Source organism: Camelus ferus, chromosome 12 (genome assembly GCF_009834535.1).
Source record: "Camelus ferus isolate YT-003-E chromosome 12, BCGSAC_Cfer_1.0, whole genome shotgun sequence".
Classification (NCBI taxonomy): domain Eukaryota; kingdom Metazoa; phylum Chordata; class Mammalia; order Artiodactyla; family Camelidae; genus Camelus; species Camelus ferus.
Window position 1 is genome coordinate 46,458,415 of NC_045707.1, and position 22,024 is coordinate 46,480,438.

At 46.3% G+C, this 22,024-nt stretch overlaps 1 protein-coding gene and 1 long non-coding RNA gene across 2 annotated transcripts in view; one reads left to right on the forward strand and one right to left on the reverse strand.

Annotated features, from left to right (window-relative positions):
• Window positions 1-22,024, reverse strand: part of PLXNC1 (plexin C1) — a 139,006-nt gene that overhangs the window by 10,726 nt on the left and 106,256 nt on the right. The window contains 6 exon segments of the mRNA XM_032493616.1: window positions 269-432; window positions 1,593-1,700; window positions 1,797-1,828; window positions 4,191-4,245; window positions 13,590-13,693; window positions 15,533-15,710. Of these exon segments, the coding sequence (XP_032349507.1) occupies window positions 269-432; window positions 1,593-1,700; window positions 1,797-1,828; window positions 4,191-4,245; window positions 13,590-13,693; window positions 15,533-15,710 (641 nt within the window).
• LOC106729022 lies at window positions 421-14,075 on the forward strand. Its single transcript, XR_004324738.1, has 7 exons — window positions 421-4,160; window positions 4,384-5,366; window positions 7,901-8,007; window positions 11,097-11,162; window positions 12,207-12,418; window positions 13,323-13,510; window positions 13,875-14,075. It is a non-coding gene; the product is annotated as an uncharacterized LOC106729022 (long non-coding RNA).

Here is a 22,024-nt window from a genome sequence, read left to right on the forward strand (position 1 = left end):
TTGAACATTCCATACAAAGTCTTTTTTATGCATTAAAGATAATGGAGTTTGTTTATTTTGTCCTAAAGAATAGAATTCTCAGCACAGGAATGGTTTTGTTTATTGCTTAAAAATAGTAATAAAGCCAGAAACTGCTTTGACATGATAGCTTACCAAGCCAAAAAATTCTGATGGAGGGATAAATGAATCCTCCATAACTATGCCCTTCTTCTAGACTGTCCCCAGATTCTTGAGGAGAGTCACTAACCCCCTACCGTTTTGTTCCCACCTGTTTGTTTTCCAAATATGTACGACATCAGGGTCTGTGATCTTTTTGCTTTCAGCCTGGGCATCCAAAAAGTCAAAAAAGTACTTTATAGCAAACGGGGCTCTGCTGTTGGGTAAACTCCAAATGCTTCTAAAGAGTTTTTCAAGCACAGAGTGAATTGCCACCTGAAAGACAGAGAACATCAGACTTGGAAGATTAAAAAATAGGGTAGTGGTTTTGAAAACATGAAAAACGAAATCCAAGTCCAGAGATAATGATGTACAAAATGGAGAAAAACAAGCCGAAGACTAAGTGTGTAAAATTGTCAAATGAGGCCAACACTCACAGTATAAGACAAAGGTCCTGAAAATCCACACAGGTTTAGATTTGGTCATAAGCTTCTTGCTGATAACACTGTTCAGTCAATAGGAGGCTATCTCAGACATCTCTAGCAGTTGAAATGTCAGTTGTAGGGCTGTATACATAAACCAAGAAGCCACGGATGTTTGGCTTTTATTAGTTATGTTCAGCCTGGAAAAACTCAAGGGATGGTGCTTGGTTCCCAGAATATTTCCTATTACATATATTTACATCACAGGCTTTTACTGTGTACTTTCCAAAGCATTTGAGCGTTTTACAAAAACCAAACAGGCAGAGCTCTGTGGGATAGATGAGAAAATCAAGAGGCTCTGGCTGCCCTCCACACACTAAACGAATCAACCACGCTCTAAGCAGATGCTCTGCTGTAATCTGAAGACGCATGCTCATCAGGAGACCTGGGCCAGGTACAGATAACAGCATTTATGTTGCTTGTCATTTTGGGGGTGGGGGGTGGGGAAGGATCACCACAGACTTCTGTTAATCCCACTAAAAGCCAGATAAAGTAAAATTTGCTCCTGATTTGGTATTCCACTGGCTTTCACATCTGACACTTTTATATATGAACAGAATTCTTAGCTCTAAAATGACCTCCTGCCACCCTCCCCCCTTCACTTTATTTGCAATTCAAAGAGGGAGTTTTATTGCTCATCTATAATAACAAGTAAACAAAAAGGAATAATTACGCTATGAACCTGAAAAGTAACAATAGGGCAATGGTGGGTAAAGGGATTGAGAACAATATTAAATCTCTGATTGCAGATGCTACAGTAGGAATTGTAAAGTGCTTTATCTTTGCAGTTTATAAAAGAAGGGGGTAGGAAGTGTTTACAATTTAAACTTTCATTTTGCTTTGCTAGAAGGCACAGGGGATTTGTAACATTTTCACACTTCAGTGGAAATTAAGTCAAACACATCATACACCCCCAAGGTAGCCGTAAAAGCGGTCCCAGAACAGTAAGTGTACCTTGGTCGACAGCAGCTTTGTCAGATACATTTCTTTTACTTTGAACTTGTGCTTCCCTCGATGTCTCTTTCCTTGTACATCTTGGAATGCTTCCGAATCTGGTAAAATCTAAAGGGATGACAAAGTAGCAGCGTTACCCAAGGAGACTGTTTGTGATACGGAAGGCATCCGATGCAGCTGGAGCACAAGAAAGCCTGAACTCACCAAATGGCAGTGGTCTTCTGAGTATTCCACATCTGAACACCACAGAAAGAGGGAGAGAAAATAATCCGTTAAAAAAAACAACTACAGGCTAATTGGCCTTCTCATAAAATGCCCCGTTTGTGCTATAAACAGAAGAGGTTACTTGAGCTCTTCATAGCTACACCCCTCCCCCCGAGCCCCACAATGTGTCTTAAGCCCTTAAGAACAGTGTAAAGACTGGGTGGGCCAGGGATTGGAGTGGGAAGCAGGTTCCCCATCGCTGGAAGTGTTAAAACAGAGGCTGAATGACCACTTGAGGGTGGGAAAGGAAAGGTTCAGGTCTCACTCATTTAACAAATAGACCTGGAGCCCCTGCTGTGTGCCAGGGGCTACCAGGCTAACAGCAAAGTAAGACAGACGTAGCTCCTGTCCTAAAGGAATTCATATCCTAGCCAGTGAAATTCATACTAATTACACGTTTGATTAATATCCATGTGGTAAGGATTGTAGAGAAGAATTACATGCTGAGAAAGTAACAAGGGAACAACTTAGCCTGGGAGGGTCTCAGAGGGATGTTGGAGCTGAACCGAAATGAATAGATGGTGAGCCAGGCAAATGGGGGAGGGGAATGGGTGCAAAGGCCCTGAGGTGCGAAGGAATGCGACCCCTTCTAGGATCAGAGAGAAGGGCAACAAGGTGGAGGTCAGAGCAAGTGGGAGAGCAGCACAGAGTAAGGACAGTCTGGGAAGAAACACAGCTGTTGGAGGAGCGGTAAGTGCAGGGAAGGGAGGAAGGCACTGGCTTTTTGTTTTGAAGATGAGACTAGGATATCTTGACATGCAAATGGAAGGTGGAGGAACACCAAATGCAGGTGAGAGAAGAGCTGATAGGTGGTATAAATGCTCAGAAGGCCAGAAAGGACGGCGTGATCCAGAGCACAGGTGAGAGGCCTTGGGAGGAAGGGCAACCCTGGCCTGTGGAGGAGCGAGGAAGAGGGACCGGGCAGGTGCAGGGGGGGTGGGAGTTTTGGTGCCGGCTGCTGAGGGAATTCTGATTTGTTTTCTCTGTGGAAAACTGAGTGAAGTCATCTGCTGATATGGGGAGCTGTGGGGTCAGAGCTCTGAGGAGACATGGTGGGATTATGGGGAACACAGGGTGAGGCCTGGAGAAGCAGGGTGGTTACACTGAGGGCCCTGGTCGAGTCAGTCAGCATGAATTTATAACGACTCCAACTGTGCTGCGGGGCTTTCTGCCGCGACTACCTGGCTATAGGTTCAGGGAAGGCTAGTGGTTAGGTTCATCCAGGGCTGGGATTTTGACGGGGTGATGAAAGGACAGAGGGGCAAGGGTTTTAGAGCAGTAGAAGGAGAATGATCAAAATGATGGCTCTCGGCTGGACAGGGCAGGGAGGAAGCAGAGGTATTGATTGCCTCGGGGTCGCATAAAGAGATCCAAATACAAGATCTCCAGATAACAAGTTCTCAAAAGGCCAGTCTCTGAAGCTTAAAACACACAGCTTTCCCACTTACTACAGCACAAGGATATCAGTCCTCCGAGGCCAGAATGACAGCCACCCTCTGTGAGATGGCTTCTCTCACACTACAGCCTGATGTACGGATGCTGGGGTCCCCCAAAGGGTGTCCAACAACCTACTAAGTTATCCTGTTTAATAGGGAGCCCTACGCCCCCCGTTTGCACTCACCAGGTGTTGGGACCGGGGGGGGGGGGGGTGGGGTGCGCGCGTGCGTGCGTGCGTATGTGTGTGTGTGTGCGCGCGCGCGCGCGCGCACGTACAGGCCCTGTCAGTGAGGCCCAGAACCTTTCTGAGAGCTGAGAACTGACTGTCTTAGCTCAAGGATCATTTCTCTGGAGACAAACCTTGAATGGATTTAGGGGTTTTCTCAAGGCACTGTCACGGTGTTTTCCTGCCCCGAGGCTAACGGAGGTAGAAGAGAGTTTAAAGACTGGCTTGTTAACTTTCCCACAAAAGACCCCTCTGTACTTGGCCTATCACTAGGAGATTTGGGCTAAGTGAGTTATCTTATTTGTTCAGAGCTTGCAGGGCTGTGTGATAATCTGCAGCTTCCTTCAGTTTGCCAGCAGGATCCCCTCTGTTAGCCCCATCCTACCTAAGAGATGGAATAGTTACAACGGCTAAGATCCTGCCCTGAGTTTAGGGCTGTTACTGACAGTAACTTCCTCAGGGCGGGGCGGGCAGCCCTGGGCACCCACTGTTTACAGCTTCCTGTCCTCTTTGCAGGGCTCATGTTCTTAGGGCCAGAAACAGAAACGACTTTGCTCTCAGAGAATCACATGACAACAGCTCCACCTCATCTTTGTGACAATACATCTGAGAGAGCAAAAAGCGGTACTTTATAAAGCTGGGTGAGAACAAAAGGTTAACACGTCAGTTACCTGAAGTAAAATTTGCTATCTTCTTAAAGACTTTTATAGTAGATCCATTTGATATCTGAAAGCAAAGATAAAGAATAGATGAGTTTTCAAAATTTAATGTATTTCTCAACTTCACCCGGGAATTTGATGGCTGGATGGATCTTACATTCTCTCTTATTCAATGAAATATTTATCAAGAGTTCCTATGTTCCAGGCATTGGAGGCTGGGATGCTAATGATGAGCAAGACACTGTCTCTGCCCTCAAGGAGCCCACGGTCCTGTGAAGGAGGTAAATCAGGCCATGAGATACAGTAAGGCAAGTGCTGGAAGGTGGAGGCCAGGATGCTGTGGGACCAATGGGAGGTGGGCCAGCCCTGGACCAGGGGAGGACTCAGCTGTGCTGGGATGCACCAAAGCCTCTCAGAAATTAGGAGATGCTTGGGCTACTTGCATTTTTTGATGTTCCTACTATATTAAGAAATGCTGAAACAAGTTTTCAAAATCTGGCCAATAAAGTTGGTGTCTCCCCTATCACAGAGCAATTTCATATCTAGGCAAATTAATAAATAAATAAATGTACATATCCTGAAAGTACACTTTGTAAATGCCCCATACTGCAACCAACCCAAATAGCCATCAACATTAGAATGAATAATTTGGGGTATGATAAAAAATGAAAATGAGCAAATTAATTCTCCATGCCACATGGATGAACCTCAGAGATAATGTTAAATGAAGCCTGACAAAATGGAATGCTGTGTGATTCCATTCACATAAAGCTAAAAACAAACAAACAAAACACTCAAAACTATGACTTAGATGTTTGGAGAGAGAAGGTGGGCAGTGATTAGGACAGTCCAGGAGGGGTGCTCTATTTCTTGATCCGAGTAGAAGTTACAAGATATGCTCACTTTGTGATAATTCATCTAGCAGTACACTTGAAATTCTTCTCTTTTCTGCAGGTATTTCATATTTTTTAAAAAGAAGCTTTTAATAAAAAAATTTAAAATTTAAACATGTCTTACAAGAAAGTACTTAACATTCACTAATAGTAAGTGTGCAGCTCAAGAATGTTTACTTACATGAATATCTGTGTAACCACCACCCACATCAAGGTATAAAATTATATTTCAGGGTCCTGAGAAGTACCCTAGATACGCCTTCTCAATCATTAACCACCCCAGCCTCATACAAAGGTAATCACTTTTCTGATTTCCATCTCCACTGATTAGTTTTATCTGTTCCTGTACTTCAAATAAATGGAATCATTCAGCACACTCGTGTCTACCTCCTTAGGTCAGTTACCAGGTCTGCAGTGTTTATCCACACTGTTGCAGCTACCAGCAGTTCCTCCTTTTTAAATTACTATGCATTATTCTATTATATGAATATACAAAGACTGCCATATGATAAAAGGAAAGAATTACTGACACATGCTGCAACATGAATGAACCTCAAAAACAATTTAAGTGAAAGAAACCACTCACAAAAGATCATATATTGTACAATCCCATTTAAATAATTTGTCCAGAATAGGCAAATTTATACAAACAGAAGGCGGATTACTAGTTGCCTAAAACATGGTGAAGAAATAAAGTGACTCTTAATGAGTTCAAGGTTTCTATCTGGGGTGACAAAAATGTTCTAAAATTAAATGTGATGATGATTACACAACTTTGCAAATGTTCCAAAAACCACTGAATTGTATACTTTAAGAAGGTGACCTCTGTGGCATATAAATTATATCTCAATAGAGCTGTTAAAAAAATTGCCACAGATTTTAAATGCACATTTTGACAAATGCTTTTACCACACTGACACCACTGCAGTGCTTATGTATGGCCTCTCCTGGAGATCAAGTCGAGAGTTCTCACCTGAGGCCTTCGGGGACTGCGGAACCCAGGGCCCAGTGGCCCCGAGTGCACCCACACCCAGCCAGGGAAAGAAGGGCCCTTCAGGCCTAAGGGAACTAGATGCTAAGAGGCAGAGACCTCGCTCCCTGGGAGGAGTACAGTGTTCTGAGGGACTGGTCCACAAAAACACAGGACAAAGGGGCCATGAAGAGGAGGCAGGCCAGGGATGCATAGATCTTCACCTTCATCCTGGGACCGTGGCTGGAGGATGAACTCTGTCATTTCTGAACATTATCAGCTAAGTGATGTTTCCCTCCACTTGGAAGCTCTACGGCGGCTCTTAATTCTAATACTATTTTGGACCTGGCCTTCCTCAGTTTGGAAAAAAGTAGAAACTTAGAATTTCTCTTCTAGCTGGTGGCACATTGGTAACAGAATTTATAAACCTGCCCAGCAAACACCAAAGGATTAAAGCCTAATCTCCTGCAGGTTGTCCCCACAGAGGAAGGAACACGAGTGAGGGTGAGCCCTGGAGAGCGCCCCTGAGCACAGTGTCCAGCCAGCTGTGTCCGACCAGCTGCTAATTTTAGGCAAGAGGCCTCCTACTTCTGGTGTTCATGACATCTTATGGGGAGGGTGCTCTGGGCAGGGGCTGGCTGGGGCCATCTGGCTTCTGCAAATTGTCTCGAGCACAGATTCTAAACTCTTATTGAGCTCTTGGACTCCGCTGTTATTAACAAACATCCTTTCCTCTCCCCTTGAGGCATTCGTTGTTTCTTGGCTGATTTTTCAATTCTCCTCCATATTTGATGCGATTAAAGGAAACGCTCTGTGCAGGCACCCCCTTAGCAATACTCAGGCTCCGAGTTTATGAGAATGTTTGAACATAGTTATAAAATCCCTCCCCATGAAGAGCTGGATATCCTCTGTTTCTAAGCCAATAAATATCTTTTTATAAAAGGAAGCTGGTGATTCAGTCTGGGTAATTGTCAGAGAATGAATCCCAAATGGGTCCCGTTCAGTGTTGAGCCAATACTCCGCTACTGTCAGATGCTTTGTTTTGCCAAAAGCGAGCACCCTTACTCTATAATCACAAACACCATGGATGGGGTTTCTGATAAGGAGCGCAGGCAAAAGTTCAAATGTCTTTTCAAGAGCTGGCAAAGACTCGCTGCTGGCACGGCACTCAGGCATTAAGATAGCGCAGACGCAGCTTGCATCAGGGAAGTTTTACTCTGAAATTATCTCCCGAGAGCAAGTATAGAAGCATTTTATTAGTGGATGAGTTGTTTGTGTGTTTGAGCACGTATGTGTGCGAGTGTACTTCTGACTTTCACAGCTGCTCTAGGGCTGGAACACTTTCCCCCCACATGATGCTGTAACACCATTGTAAAAACAGAACTAGTTTATTTACAGATGTTTGTAGGGGGAAAAGGTTTCCATTTTCTGTTTCACGCAAGTCAGCTGCTGCTGAGTTAAGGACAGAAACACCTTTTTGAAAAGTGCCACAGACTCTGAAGTGTTAAAAGATGCGATACTGTTTGTTCCATCTGAGGAGCTCCAAACGCTTTCCTAAGAGGGGCTCATTAATCCTCCCGTACTCCTGTGAGCCAGGGAGTGTCCTCTGGGCCCCGACTTTAGGAATGAAGACCAAATTAAATCAAAGAAAGATTAATGTCACTAGATGGATCTGTGGCAGGACTGTTTCTCCACCTCAGAGCAGAACTGGTACCCAAGGCAATTTCAAATTAAATTCCGTCCAGCCTCACAGTGCTCCAAGATTCAAAATGACAATGAGGCCATACCCGTGGAACCAATGGAACGAAGGCTGGCCTGTGCTGGAAAGAGGAGATGACTGTAGACTTTTCCACCATCAGAATGAAGAGTCATGACCACACAGGGAGAGATGGACCCATGTCATCAATTTCAAGTTGCTCCCAAAATAAACAGAAGCTACAATCCTCCACACCATTTGCAAGGGAAGGTGAGATTTCTTTGGGGTAAAATACTATCTTTATGACACAAGTTGAAGATAAAGTCATAAAAATAGATTTTCTAGAAATATAAGGTTGAACTTACATTTAACCTAATGAAATTGCCATTTTGTAAGTAAAAATGGTCAAACATTGTCAGTTTCAAATGGTGGAGCCCAAGAGGAAAGCTGGAATCTTAGCCTAAGGATTTTATGAAAAATTATGAGTATGGCCTGAAATATCACAATACTTTTTCCTTAAAAAGTCTGAAAACACAATAATCCATACAAATCACCATGTGGAAACCCCTACTGGTGTGTCTCATTCCTAAATCAGTATTTTGTGAAAACAGAATTCTATCCAACTATCACCGTCCCAGCAACCACGCGTCAGTACCGCTTTCCCTCCCTCCACAGCTTGTCTCACTGACACCCCAAGGCTGGAGGCAAATGAAAAAGGAATCTTTTCTTTTCAGGGCCAGAGGGATAACCTTGCTCAGTCCTTCAGCAAGAGAGGCTCTCGGGGCTTATCAGCGTATTTGGAAGGGACCCGTCAGACCATTCTCAACAGGCACATCAAATCACAGCCTGACACCCAGGACGGAGCTCTGAAGGATTCTTGGGACCAGTGAAAAAGCCAGTACAGCTCCTGTTTCTTTCTTGTGTACTTGGAATTAGCCCTGGGGCAGAAGCAAACTCCCTTTGAGGACTGTCAGAGTCCTGAGTGAGTCCTCTGGGCAGGAACTTGGCCGGCAACGGCACCTGTGAGACTGCGATCCTGAGCCTCCCATGCTACTGCTGGGCTGCAGTTGTTAGCTCTTGGGTGCCTGAAAGAGGCCTCCCTTCTGAGGAAGGTTGACTACTGTCGCCTTCAAGGAATATTAGCCTTAAAAGATGTCAAATTAGGGTTAGAAATAAGGAAGCATTTTGATAAACTCACAGATGTGAGATTCATCATAAAATGTGAAGAGAAGTTGCCCATTTGAATTTGACATCAGAGAAAGTAGCTACCAGGATTTCTCCTCAGCTCTCCAGCCAGGCTGCTTCAGAGGCGCGAAGCGTGGGCTGCAAGCCTGGCTCTGAGCAAGGTTAGAGAAGAGCCACAGTCCCTGTGTGACTTCTTTTTCATCTGCTTCCAGCCTTGGGGCTTCAGTGAGGAGAGCTATGGGAGTGCGGCCAAGTTTCTCAGCCTCCCTGTGCCTCAGAACGGCAGTGATGGCAGTGTCTACCTCACTGGGCTATAAAGAGCACTGAAGGAGTTACTATTTGTAAAAGCTCCTAGAATAGTGCCTAGTATACAGGAAGCACACCATGTGTTTACTAAATAAGAATCTAAAGCCATTCATGCTGTAAGAGCTTTAGAGACGGTGCCATCCCTTTGGTGTCACACAGGACACACCTGACCGGAAAGACCACTGACCTTACCCAGCAGACCCTTTGGAACATTCCTATGAGCTTTAAATGTCATCTGAATGACAGCTTTGGCATTAGCAGTGACCGCTTCGGCATTAGCACGCTCCTGTTAGAAGGAACGTTCTTCAATGACACGGTGGTTAAACGTCTTTTCTGCCCTCAAAACCTCACAGCTCAGAATGAGAGGTGTGATCTGTAGGGAGTATTTCCTGCTGGACACAACACCTGTGCTGCACACTTGGTGCCATCCCACAGCTGAGTGTGGATGCAATAACACGGGGTCCAGCAAAAGGTCACACGGGGTGCAGGTGCAGAAAGCCTGGACCGGAAGAAACCATCCTGCCACGGGCACATCAGGCACGTACCCTCACACGCCTCACACACAGCCGGTCTGGCCAGCCCCAGAACACAGCCCAGTCCCCTCACAGTAGACGCACACACAGCGGCAGCCAGTTAAGGAAGTACTTGGGGCGGATTTAACTACGGGGGAAAGATGCCTCTGGCTTCATGTGTTTGTGAAGACGTCAGCTTTACTCCTTGTCTGCACAAGACATAATGAGACTGGGGCAGAAATCTGCCTCCTTCTGTGCTCATCTGATGGAGACAGAGGGTAACAAAAGCACCTTCATCGTAGGTTGTATGAACATCAGTCGTGCTTATGCATGTGACCAGTTCTGGGCACCGGCTGCCACTGACATCACTGTGGAAAGCAACGGTGCTGACGCCCAGGCTTGGCAGGTTTGCCATTCTGCAGGTGACGGGGCATCGCTGGCAAAGGGGCTCTGGAGGCTGCATCTACTCCATGAGATGCTGTGTTTTTGCTGTGCCTTCAGATCCCCTCTAGGAGCCTGTTCTCCAAATACACAGACAGTAAATCATTCAAAGGAGACCGGCTACTCCGTTTGCCCTGAGGACAGAACAAAGTGAGAAGGAACAGGCTCACACTCCACCAGGGGGACTTTGTTTAGATAGTAGGAGGAACTGGCCGTCACTGAAGATTAACTTTAAAACCTAACTAATTTGGGCTAATTGGAAGGAGGTGAGTCTGAATCACCTGAAACTCTGAGTTAGAACCTATTTTTAAATGAAATATAGTTTTTTGCTTTCAGGCACTTACAGTGACTCAAAGTAGGGTGCTTTAGTAAATGAATAAGAGTGATAATTAGCATCTTGTCTCTTTGGAGGGAAATGTAAGTGTTCAAGCAGACAATTTTTCTTTAATGAAAGGGCAAAGCAAGCTTCAGCTCAGCCCTGTCAAATTACTCCAAATTTTGAATGTGCAGGGGCGCTGGAAAACAGAGTACAGATTTAGGTGGCTGAGGGTGATGCTGGATACTTTTTCCCAAGCAGCCTTCGAAAACCAGGGCACTGGAGACGGTCCAGGCACAGAGAGCACAGGGCCAGTGATCTCCCCAGTTTCCTTCAAGCTCTCTGTGTTTATTTGCCCTAAGGCTTAGCTTTTTAAATATGAGGAGAATCCTTTAAGCCCTTGTGTCCTAGTCTTGTCACTTATTACCACCACGTAGCAACACCGGGGTATGAGGCCAATAAATCATTTGGACGGGAAGTGACTACAGGCCGGATTAATTTCATTATCATCCCTAAGCAGATAGGTGTCTAGCACAGCCAGTGTCTCCAGTGAAGACTGACGTTCTGTCTCTCCTGACAGAATCCTCCTTGCCTTGCAGACGGCTGTGGTGGTTCTTCGTTTTCCCTGCTGGAGTGTCTTGTCCTGCCTTTTCCTATTGACAGCTGTGAGTTTGACACCCCCTTACTTTGGAGCCCACCCCATCCCACACGGTTGCCAGGGGACGCTGAGAAGCCTGAGCAGGGTGGCCCAACCCTCCCTGCACAGCTGAGCAGGGCAAGCACATTAGTGAGAGCACCAAAGGAGGGCGTGTGTGGCTGTGCTTCTGCCAAACTTGCCAAAACAAGGTCGCTACCCAGATGCAGGGAGAGAAGGAGATTGCTGCCGGGCTGCAACTCTGAACTTCAAATGGATGCTGTAATAAGCTCCCTCTACTAACTACTTCCACATCTGACTCTAACCTCCTTCCATCCATTAGATTTCCTCTGGAGCAGTGCTTCTCTCAATGTGGCCCACCGACAGGAATACATACGTTCAGAAATTTCCCTGGGGATTCTTACAAACTCCAAAGACTAAGATCGACAGCTCTTGGCAAGATGATTCCAAGACTGGAAAGTCTAAGCGTTGGGAGGGTGGGCACAGGGGCAAGTTGTTAATCTGTTCTCTGCTAGATGCCCTCCAGCAAATGCTCCCTGGACAGCACCACACAGAGGTCACCCAAAGCAACTATTTCTAAACTGGCTCTTAGACCCACTCAGCCAGAGAGCCCAAGGATGAGGTGTCCTCTGTCCCTGGTTGTTGTCCAGAAAGCTCTGCTCAAGGAACAGTCTTAGCTTCTTTCTAGGTGAAGGAAATGCCTGGCAGGGCCCAAAGGCCCTCTTGGTACCCACATGTGTCCCTGGAATTTACAGCCATGAAAGATGGGAGGCGCTTGGGAAGCCGCTCCCTGGGCCCCCTGACTCTACCCAGCCCCGCCCCATCGTCTCCATCTCCACAAGAGCGCCGCTTCTGCACACCTACCCAGCCACCCCTGGTGCCCTGGTGACCACTCCCCTCACGCCAGTATCTCTCCCACCTGCACAGACGATAGTGCCCACTTTCTGCCCAACTCTGAATCCACCCACTTATCGCCATCTCCAGAGCCCCTCTGTCATTTCTGGTCAACGGCATTCCTCACTGAAATTCTTCTAATGAGTCTCCCTATTTCCAGGTTTGCACCTCTTATATCCACACTCCATGCACAGCCACTGTCATTTACTGAGACGCAAAAATCTCCCCTGCTTGAGATCCCCCAGTGGCTTCCCACTGGTCTTGGGAGGAAATTCAGGCCTCTGAAGAACTGCTGGACGTGCACCGCCTGCACCTCCCCTCTTGCCTCCCTCTCCACCTCCCTGGCCTTCTTCTCATCCACGAGCAGCCCAGGTGTGTACTGGTTACGCCATGGACCCTAGAGCCCAACCATCCGAGTCGCAACCTTGCCTCTGCCACTGATTAGCTATTAGTAAACCTCCCCAAGCCTCAGCATGCCCATCTATAAAGCAGGGTAATAACAGTACCTATGAGTAGGACCGTTGTAGGCTAGAATTAGCCAAAATAAAGGGAAAGGCTGAAGATAGCACCTGGCCCAGAGTAAGGGCTGTTTACTGTTATTGGCTCTCACTGCCACCCCTGCCCCTCTCCAGTTCTAGCCAGTCTCAAAGTCTTTCTTCTGAAGAACACACGCTCCCCCTTCCCTGCTGGGGGTACTGGCGCCCCACCCCAGCCTGGCTGACTTCTCACTCATCAGATCTCAGCTGAGTCACTGCTTCCTCCAGGGAGCCTCCCTGGATACTCTGAGTCACAGCACTATTACACCAGAAGGTGCTGCCTCACTACGTGTCTCCTCTTCCCTTCCCACCCACTCCCCGGGCTGTAGGCTCCCGTGAGGTCAGGGACCTGGTCTTTGTTCCTCTCGTGTGCAACTCCAGCTCTGCGCACAGAGTGGATATTCAACAAAGATCTGGGTAATGTTGCTGAATGACTCCCACACCCCAGAGTGTTCAAGACCCTCCTCCACCTCCTCCCTCTAGTTCTGGACAGGTTTCTCCAGCACTCAGCTCTCTGAGTAGTCACGTGCACCCCTCACCCGCCTCAACGCTCACCCAGCATGTAGGGCAGAAGCCAGGAAGGTATCACTGAATATTTCAAACAAACAGGAAACGTAGAACTTCAGAAACAAAGGACCCTACACAAAGGTCACGGGGTCAACTGTGAACAGTGGTGCAGCTTAGGACTTTTATAGGCTCTGCTCAGAGCCAAGCTAAACGATAACTCTTCCACTGAACAGGCTAGAGGACCTGGTAAAGGTGAAGTTTCCAACCTAAGCTGCAGGATGGAGAGTGATTGGGCCAGATGAAAACCACAGCTCTTGGAGAGGGGGTTCCGGGCAACAAGCAGACCACGAGCAACCAAGGAAAACTTCTGCCCCAGAAACAAGCTACCTGAAAACGATTCCAGAAAATGTGCAAGAGTCCTGTAATTTTTCAAAGAATTTATATGGTCCTGGAGAAGAACTAACCCAGTTAGGTTGTTGGGGGCTAAATCTTGTTCTTACCTCATAGTGGCCAATGGTATTTAGTTTGGTTATTCCATCTTCAAGAATCACAGAGGAACTGTCAATATCCAGAAGTTCTTTGTGTCGTGTACCCACCTGAAGCTCTGAAAAAACCCAAAGAAGAGCATTTTGTTCTCTCTTAAAATTACAGTGAGAAATATAAAATGCTACCCTGTTACTCTTGCAGTTATTATTTATAACTATCTAAAACTTAGAAGTGGTTTGGAAGGTTCAGAGCCAGCCAGACCAGTAGCCTGAGTTTTGGCCTGTTTTTGTTTTGTTTAGGGCCCTGACATGAAGACCACTCTTCCCTGAAGATTTTGCTCTGAGACTAAGCCTGGAAATAAAGCCAAAAGAAGAGAAAATAATGCATCCTCAGAGAGACTAAGCTCTTCAGAAAATTCCAAAAGCAAATGTGTATGCCCTCTTCAATTACAAAAAAATAAAAAGGTGTATGTCCACCCCCGTGCATGGGGGCGCTCTCCAGCGGGTCCCCTGTGAACTATCTTCTGTCCGTCCCCATGTAGGGGTGAACTGGGGGGCAAGCATCCCAACACCATGGGGTTCAACTCCTTTCAGAGGTTGCCAACTTGTGCCCTAGGGTCAGACTGTGGCCCATGGATGTGTGTTTTTCCCTTCTGTGAGCCTGCACAGTGTTTTATGTATTCTTATTCTAGTGTCAATGGAGCACCAACATTTAAAGATCAGAAGATGGCACATAAAAATTTGGAGTTCTGACTTATCTTTAAAAAAACTGGATCATCTGGTAACATTGACCACACAGCCCCACATGGCAATCATCAGCTGAAGCTAAGAGGCAATGCCCCCATACACGGCGTGGGTCTTTCTCCAGCTGAGTTGGATCCCACTATTTCCCAGGTGGGCGGACACTTCCTGCCCCTCTGGGTCCCGTCATGGTTTCCTGGCTGGGGCTGCCGCTTTGACTGTCTGACCAAATGAGCTCAAATGGTCTTGAAGTGCCCAACAGTCCGTCCAACAGAAGGAAGCAGAAGCGAGGTGGAGGAGAAATGCTTTAGTGGTCTGGCTTTCTCTGAAGCCAGGTCTTGGAGTTGCTGCACATTTGCATGGTTTCAGATTTGCCAGACCCCGCGCCCCAGCTTTTCTCAGGGGCCTTTTAGCAGGAGGGCTGACTTGGACGGCCGGCGGCGGGGGTGATTCTAATTGCCTGCTTAGTTGAGGCTACCGCGGTACATGGAGGAGAGAGGAACCTTGTTACGTTGTCTGTCACCGCTGTGATTTTACTCTTTTTTCCTGTCCCATTATCTGCTATAAAATCCCGCGACAGTCTCCTGGGAGGCTGCATGGAGCTCAACTTTAAAATGTTGATGAACATTTGAGTGCAGCGGAGCCCTGTCAGCTCGCTCACGCATATGCTCGCCTTTGCAGTGTACCAATAGAGCCCGCAAATGAATTCACAGCAGATGCCGCTTCATGCTGGGGGAGGATGAGAATATACTTAATGCAGGAGGTGATTAGCAGAGAGGAAGATGGCCTTTCGAGCGTGCTGAAGTTAACACCCAGAGCCTGAGCCACCCACTAATGACACACTCAGTATCACAACAAACAAATCAAATGCCAATGTGAAATGCAACACAGAGGGCCTGAGGTTGACACCTTTGTGTACTTCTTGATGCAAGGTGAACTCATTCGGTCTCAGGGTTAGCAATCTCATGAATCTGATTTACAAATGTAATATTTTGTTTCAAAAGCATCTTTAAGGGATCCTGCTTCCTAGAAAGAACTATGATGTTCAAGGGAGACCAGTGCAGACTCCTGGCCTCTAGACACACCCTCTGGGAACAACCCAGGCTAACAGGTGTCAGCAAACAGAGCTCACATGCTAGGGGCAGGGAACGGGGGACGGCAGAGGGGAAAGGTGCTCCTCAGCAGATTGGGACAAAATAGCTCCCGTACCAACTTACCAAGACCAATTTCATTCAGCTGAAGTCCATAAGGAGAGCCATTTTTGCTTAGGAATGCCTGGAAAATCTTTTCTTTGGCTTGACCTATGGTATCACAATCAAGAACATTGACTGAAATATTCCGACAGACATCTGCACTCTCATTTTCTGGGATTTTTTCAAAGGCGACGGTTAATGCCTGCAAGAATATAAACAGGTTTCCAAGCCTATTAGATAAGTGCAATCTGAAAAGCATTCATGAAAGACACAAACCTTCGTGAGTCCTGCTAATACCTCTGACAGCACATTAGCAAACACCGTATCGCATTATATTGCTTTAATCTTTTTTCTATAATCCATTCTTTTCAGGGATAATGGAAAGGAAAACAGAAAGTTAAAACTCTCATTATAGAGCAAGCATTGAAAAAATATATCTGAGAGTAAAATATATATACATATAAATATTCTAAAAATTGTAATTTCTAATTTTATCCTCAAAAAAATTTTTTTGGAAAGGTTTCACAGTAGATGAGGACAGACTGGTGATTATCTTTTTTTATCAACAGGACCACAAAGTCCTAGAAGCGAAGTTTCAGGTGACAGGAAAGGTCATGAGGCCTCCGTACTGATCGAGCCAAAGAGGTCACGTCTTAATATGCAGCATTAATTACGGTGACGTTCATCTCCCCTTCCACCTTCAACGTCTTCAGTCAGTTTCCCGAGTTCTTGTTAGAACACTAAGACCCCACCCTGTACTACTATTCTTGCATCAATTGCTTTACATTTCAGTGCCGTTACTTATGGGTCTGCAGTTCACGTTCTCCCAGCGCAGCAAAACCTCAGAGTGAGCCTAATGGGAAAAACTAGGCCTTTGTGAATGTGTGAAAACACACAACTAGGGAATATTTCAGAATGAATTTAAGAGCAATTTCAAGTTTACTTTGCCAAAGAACAAATAAACAGATTGAAAACAATGAAGTTTACGACTAGTGATCCTCGGGGGAACCGATACAGGGAAGTGCTGAGAGTATTTTGTAATTAGCATAACATACAGTTTAGATTTAAGGTACCTTGGTGATCGTGGAGTCACAGGGGCCTAGGCATGATGTGAAGTGCACAGTTATTTAACATTTCTGAGCCTGGCTGCACTGAGAGAATGTAAAATTATTAACTAATGGAAATGTTAAAAAAAAAAATGAAAACACAAATAATCTGGAAACTGGGGCTCCCTAGGATTGACTCAACTTTATAATGGGTTTAAGAACATACCTGCCCCTCCAGTGTTGTTACACGGATCAGATGAGATAATGTGTGTGTCAAAGGCTTGGCACAGGGCCAGGCTGTTGGGAAAGGCCGGATGATGGTGATGTGGTAATAACGGTGATGTTGTTATTTCATATAACTTATCACAACCGTCACTGTCAGTATCGGTATGCCTTCATGTGGAAACAGACGCAGCCAGCACTGAGCAGCTGGGACCCTGATGCCATGCGCAGTATCGCTATGAGAGGAAAGAGCAAGCTGCCAGCTTACAGGACAGGCCAGAGCACCAGCTCTGGGGTCAGACTCCTGGGTTCAATCCCAATCCACCACCAGCTAGCTGGGAAACCTATCTCAGTTTTCTTACCTGCAAAGTGGGAACAAACAGTAACACTCTCCCGGGGATTCACAACAATGAACTGAATTAACCACATTGCACTTAGAACAGTGTCTGACTCAGGAGACAGGATTTAAGGACCCCTGACAGGGCTTCTGAAACACTGGGGAGGTGCTCAGAGGCATGTCTTCTTTTTACTGCCTTTAAATCTTGCCCCTACGATCCTGTCTACAATTATGCAAGAGTAAACCTTGGCCTGGTCCTAACTGAATGATTAAAAATCCAAATCAGTGGAGTCTGGAGTCTGAACTCGGACGGTAAGCGGTGACCTCGATCTGGCCTGTGAGAGTTTCCTCTTTCTGGGACAGAGAGCTGCTCTCAGAACACACTCATGTCCTGGGTCAGTCGCCCACCGGGCAGGGATGCAGAACGCCTCTCTGCTAGCAAACCCTGAAACACCGGGCGGACGAAAAGCAGGGCAGACTGTTGAGAAGGAACCACAGTGGCAAAGCTTCATGAGTCCCCTCCTTACCTCCCTTTTTTGGTGACACTTATTGGTACCTTGCCAAATGCATTTCAAGACACGCTTCTTTTAATCTTCCCAACATCTTGGGGAAGAAGGTTTTATTATTGTTCTCCCCACTTCTGAGTGAGGAAACGGAGGCACAGAGAGGCTAAGTCACTTGCTCTAGGGACACAGCTTGTAAGTGGAGGGCCAGGGGTAGCACCATGAACCACTTGGCTCTGATCCCTCCCACCACCCGGGGCCCTTCTCCTTGTCCCATCTACAGCCCAGGAACCCTCTGGACCACCAGGAACCTGTCTTCTATCAGGCTATAACCGAGGTCCCAAGCTGGATTCCCAGCACAGATGGGGTGTCTGGAAGGGCTGGACGGGTCAGTGTTAGTCCTGCCCCATCTGGTCGGAGCATTCTTGCCCCTGTCTCCCCATATTTCTCTCCGTGTTGGTCTCTGCGCAGTGGGAGTAGTGGTGGTTAAGCTGTTTCACAGGGCTTCCAAAGATTAAGACGAATAAAAAGCACCTTTTAATCAGGGTTCCAGCAGTCCCGGCTTGTTTAATAGTTTTATAGACATTTGTGAAATAACATTCTGTGACTACCTAAAGGGCACTATTGTCTTCAACAAAAACACCTCTTTATAGGCAATAAATGGTCTTCTTAAAAACATAACCAAAAGGGAAAAAAAAGAGCCCTTAACTTGTAAAATAATGTAAACCTGCCACTGCCTCCACAGCTAGATGGGTGGGAAAAAGGTAAAATGGTATTTTATAGCGTCCACAGGGAATTCTGAGAGTAAATTCAGACACAAATTGATTTGTGTTCTTTTTTTATGCCCCTAACGCTTAGTGCTCAGATAGCAGTTTCTGAATGTGTAAGTGCAGTCAGGGGATCTCCGAGCGGGGCCCTGCCTCCTACCCCTCCCCTGACCCCGCTGGGCTGGGCTCAGAAAGCGCAGCTGGGCCGCCCGTTCCCCATCACGGAAGACCCCCTCCCCATGAAAGCACCATCTCCCCTTCACAACTCATTGAACCAGAGTCCTCCCTATGCCCCCACTCAGCATTAGGGGACGGGGTTAGCAAAAACCTTAAGACGTAGTCCTGGTTCTCAGATGATTCCCCCAATACATTTGGGAAACCAAAGCACCACCTTTGAAACGATATTCAGCCACTGTGTGCAACTCTCACTCTCAGTAAGTGTTCAGGGAATTCAAGGAGGGAGGACCGGAGCGCTGAGGGCCCTGAGCACTGGCATCAGACCCAGACTGTCTCCAGTTCCTGCTGCTTAGCTGTGGGAGTGTGGGCGAGGCCTCTAACTTCTCTGAGCCTCAAAATTCTCACTGTTCCTATCTCAAAAGAGTGAGAGGATCATTAAATAATAACATATAGTAATAGAAAATTTAGGAGTGCTTCCTGTGTGCCAAGTACTGTGATAAATTATGTGTATTCGTATATGTACATTAATCTTAAAAACAACCCTACAACATAGATTCTATTATTATTCCCATTTTACAGATGAGAAGTGGAGTTACAGAGAGGTTAAGAAAACTGCACAAGATCCCCCAGCAAGAAAAAGGCAGAAGCAGGCAGCCAAGGTACTGTTAAACATTCTTAAACATTTAAACATTCTTAAACATTTGGCGATGCTGCCTTTCAAAATATGAAAATGTTTTGTAAACAAAGTACAGTTCAAATCTATGGGATGGCGATTACTTTTCAAGACCCACAAAAGGCTAAAGTGCTCTAAAATGAACCCTGGTGTCTTCCTTAGAAATCTGCCCCTCTGTTAAGAGGAACTGCTCTGTCTATGAAAGTGTCAGCAAAGCTGGGGCAACAGATATGGTTGGTTGTCCAATCAGCAGCCATGTCTCTTTCTTCTCTGCTAAAAGAAGCCAGGTATCAAGAACAGTGGGCCCAGCCTAGGCTAGGAAACATAACTGGTGGCAACTCTTTTCCCCCTCACCAGGAAGTGGTCATGTAACTCAGTTCTAGCCAATAAGACATACAGGGAAAGGGTTTCTACAAAAGGGGAGAGCAGTGCCTGGAGCTGTGGCAGCTACTTTGTGTCTAAGAGGGAGGGCCAAGAGGAACATGGAGAAGGTGGCCCAGAGCCCTGACACTGCTAAATACATGTACCTGCCTAGGGGCTGCTGACCTCCAGACTTCTTGCTCTAGGATGCAATTCCAGGCTCTTATGATTTCAGGCACCATTAGTCATATTTTCTCTTTCTTTTATCTGAATGCACCCAATCTAACAAAGCTTTCTTTGCTGATGCTGAGGTAGATAAAGTTATTCACTGACACCCACCCACTTGGCACCTACTGTGTACAGGGCATTGCAGATGATACAAAATAGAATCTGACCCTGATCTTGCATGGGAAGTAGACACTGGCAGAACACCTGTGGGATATACACAATGAATTCTAATACCAGGCAGAAAATAGTAGGTATAGATGGAGTGCGTCAGAGGTTCAGAGATATTACCTCTAGCCTGGAGGAGGTTTTTTTTTTTCCACAAAAGGAAGGAAATCAAGGAAGCGTGCATGGAGGAAGGGGCATTTGAATCGAGTCTGGAAAGAAGCTGCATGTGCAACAACAGTACCTGGGAGGCCTCCAGACTGTGCAGGTACTTGGCTTCAACTCTAATTAGACTGATGTGCAGCAAGTTTCAATCTTCTACTCGGGCTACTAGGTCAGGAAGTCTAGATAAAGAATCCCACTTCCTTGGGTAGAAAGGAGGGCAGAAGGCTTGAAGAACCATGCTTGCCTTTCCGAAACTACCACCTGCCATCTGAGGGAGAAGCCCTGTACTATTTATAGAAACAAAAGCTGACGAAGAGAATACTGTTTCAGGTTTCTAATAGCCAGCACTTACTGAATACTTACCATGTGCTGGGCAAGCTTTTCTAACTCATTTATCCTCACAACTGCTCTCTGAAATGGGCACTATTATCAACGTCATTTAACAGACCAAGAAACTGAGACACAGAGAGGTTCAGAAATGTGTCCAAGATCACAGAGCTGATGAGGGTCATAACTAGGATATATCCATACTCTTAACTGCAGTGCCAAAGGGCCAGTCGAGGTGACAAACTTCTGAGCGCAGTCCCAATCTGCCTGAGGGTCTCAATAAATGCTCTCAGAGCAGAGACAATGGACTCAGGAGAGGAGGCATGATCGCCTTACCTTGGCTTGGCATGGAACCCCAGGGAACCCACTCAATCTGGAGCACCCTGTGGCTCAGGCCCCACCAAAAGGAATTTTTATGAAGCTCGTGTTCCCCCAGAAGAAAGATGACCTTTCCTAGCCTCTGTTGCAGCTGGGTATGGCCATATGATTTGGTTCTGGTCAATGAGACTAAACAGACGTGTTAGGTGGCAGCCTCTGGGAAACTTCCTTAAAAGACAGCTGGTAACCATCTGTCACCTTTTCTATAGCTCAGCATATGTCCTGTTGGCTGCAGTGTGGAAGGAGGTTGGCAGGGAGCAAAAACCTTAGGTCATGAGGTGACTTTAGGACAACAGGAGAGTAGCTGAGGTCTGTGAGGACGTCCCAGAGCAGAGGCGCCCATCAGTACTGGCCTGCCCATCCCAGGACTTCATGTGGGAGAGAGAGAAACTTCTCTGTTGCTTAGGCCACAGGTATCTTGGATCTCAAGGAATAATGGATTCAGGAACACAGCCTATTACCGAGAAGCGTTCTTAGAAAGGCAAGTCTATTTAGAAGGAATAAGGACCAGACTGAAAGGACCTGGTCCCTTGAAGCAGGTCACAATCCAGCCCTTTTAGGTAGCTGGCTGTGCAGGTTGGTCACTGTGGTCCTTGCTCACATCTGTCCAGGGGACCACTGTCTGCCAGAGGCTGTGAATGCCCACATAGAGGGGTGATGGGTAACATTTTCAGTAATAATAATATATGTGTTTAATGACAATGGATTCAGTTAATCACCTCCCAACATCACCCATCATCAATAAATAACCGATCAAGAAGAATGATGAGGGGACAGTTTCTGCTTGGTAGACCTTACAGTTGACAAGAAAAACAGCTCAGACAAGAAAAGCTATTATAAATAAATAATGAGCACCTACTCTGTGGCCTGACAGCTAGACATCTTACAGATATTATTTCCTGACCTCATAACAAAAGTACATGGTTACGGTTTATAATCACTGTTTAACGATGAGGACACGGGTTGAGAGAGGTTGAGTGACCTGCCCAAGGTCACACAGCCAGTTTGTAAAGTGGCTGAGGCCAGAGTCACACCCGAGACTCTCAGACTCCAAACCCCACCTCTTCTCTACTGAGCGACGTGGCGCCTGCACGTACAACCTCGCCAGGACCTTTACCCATCAGCCCTTCACACAACCTGGAAGGCTTCAGCTATTGAGGTAGAAAAACTA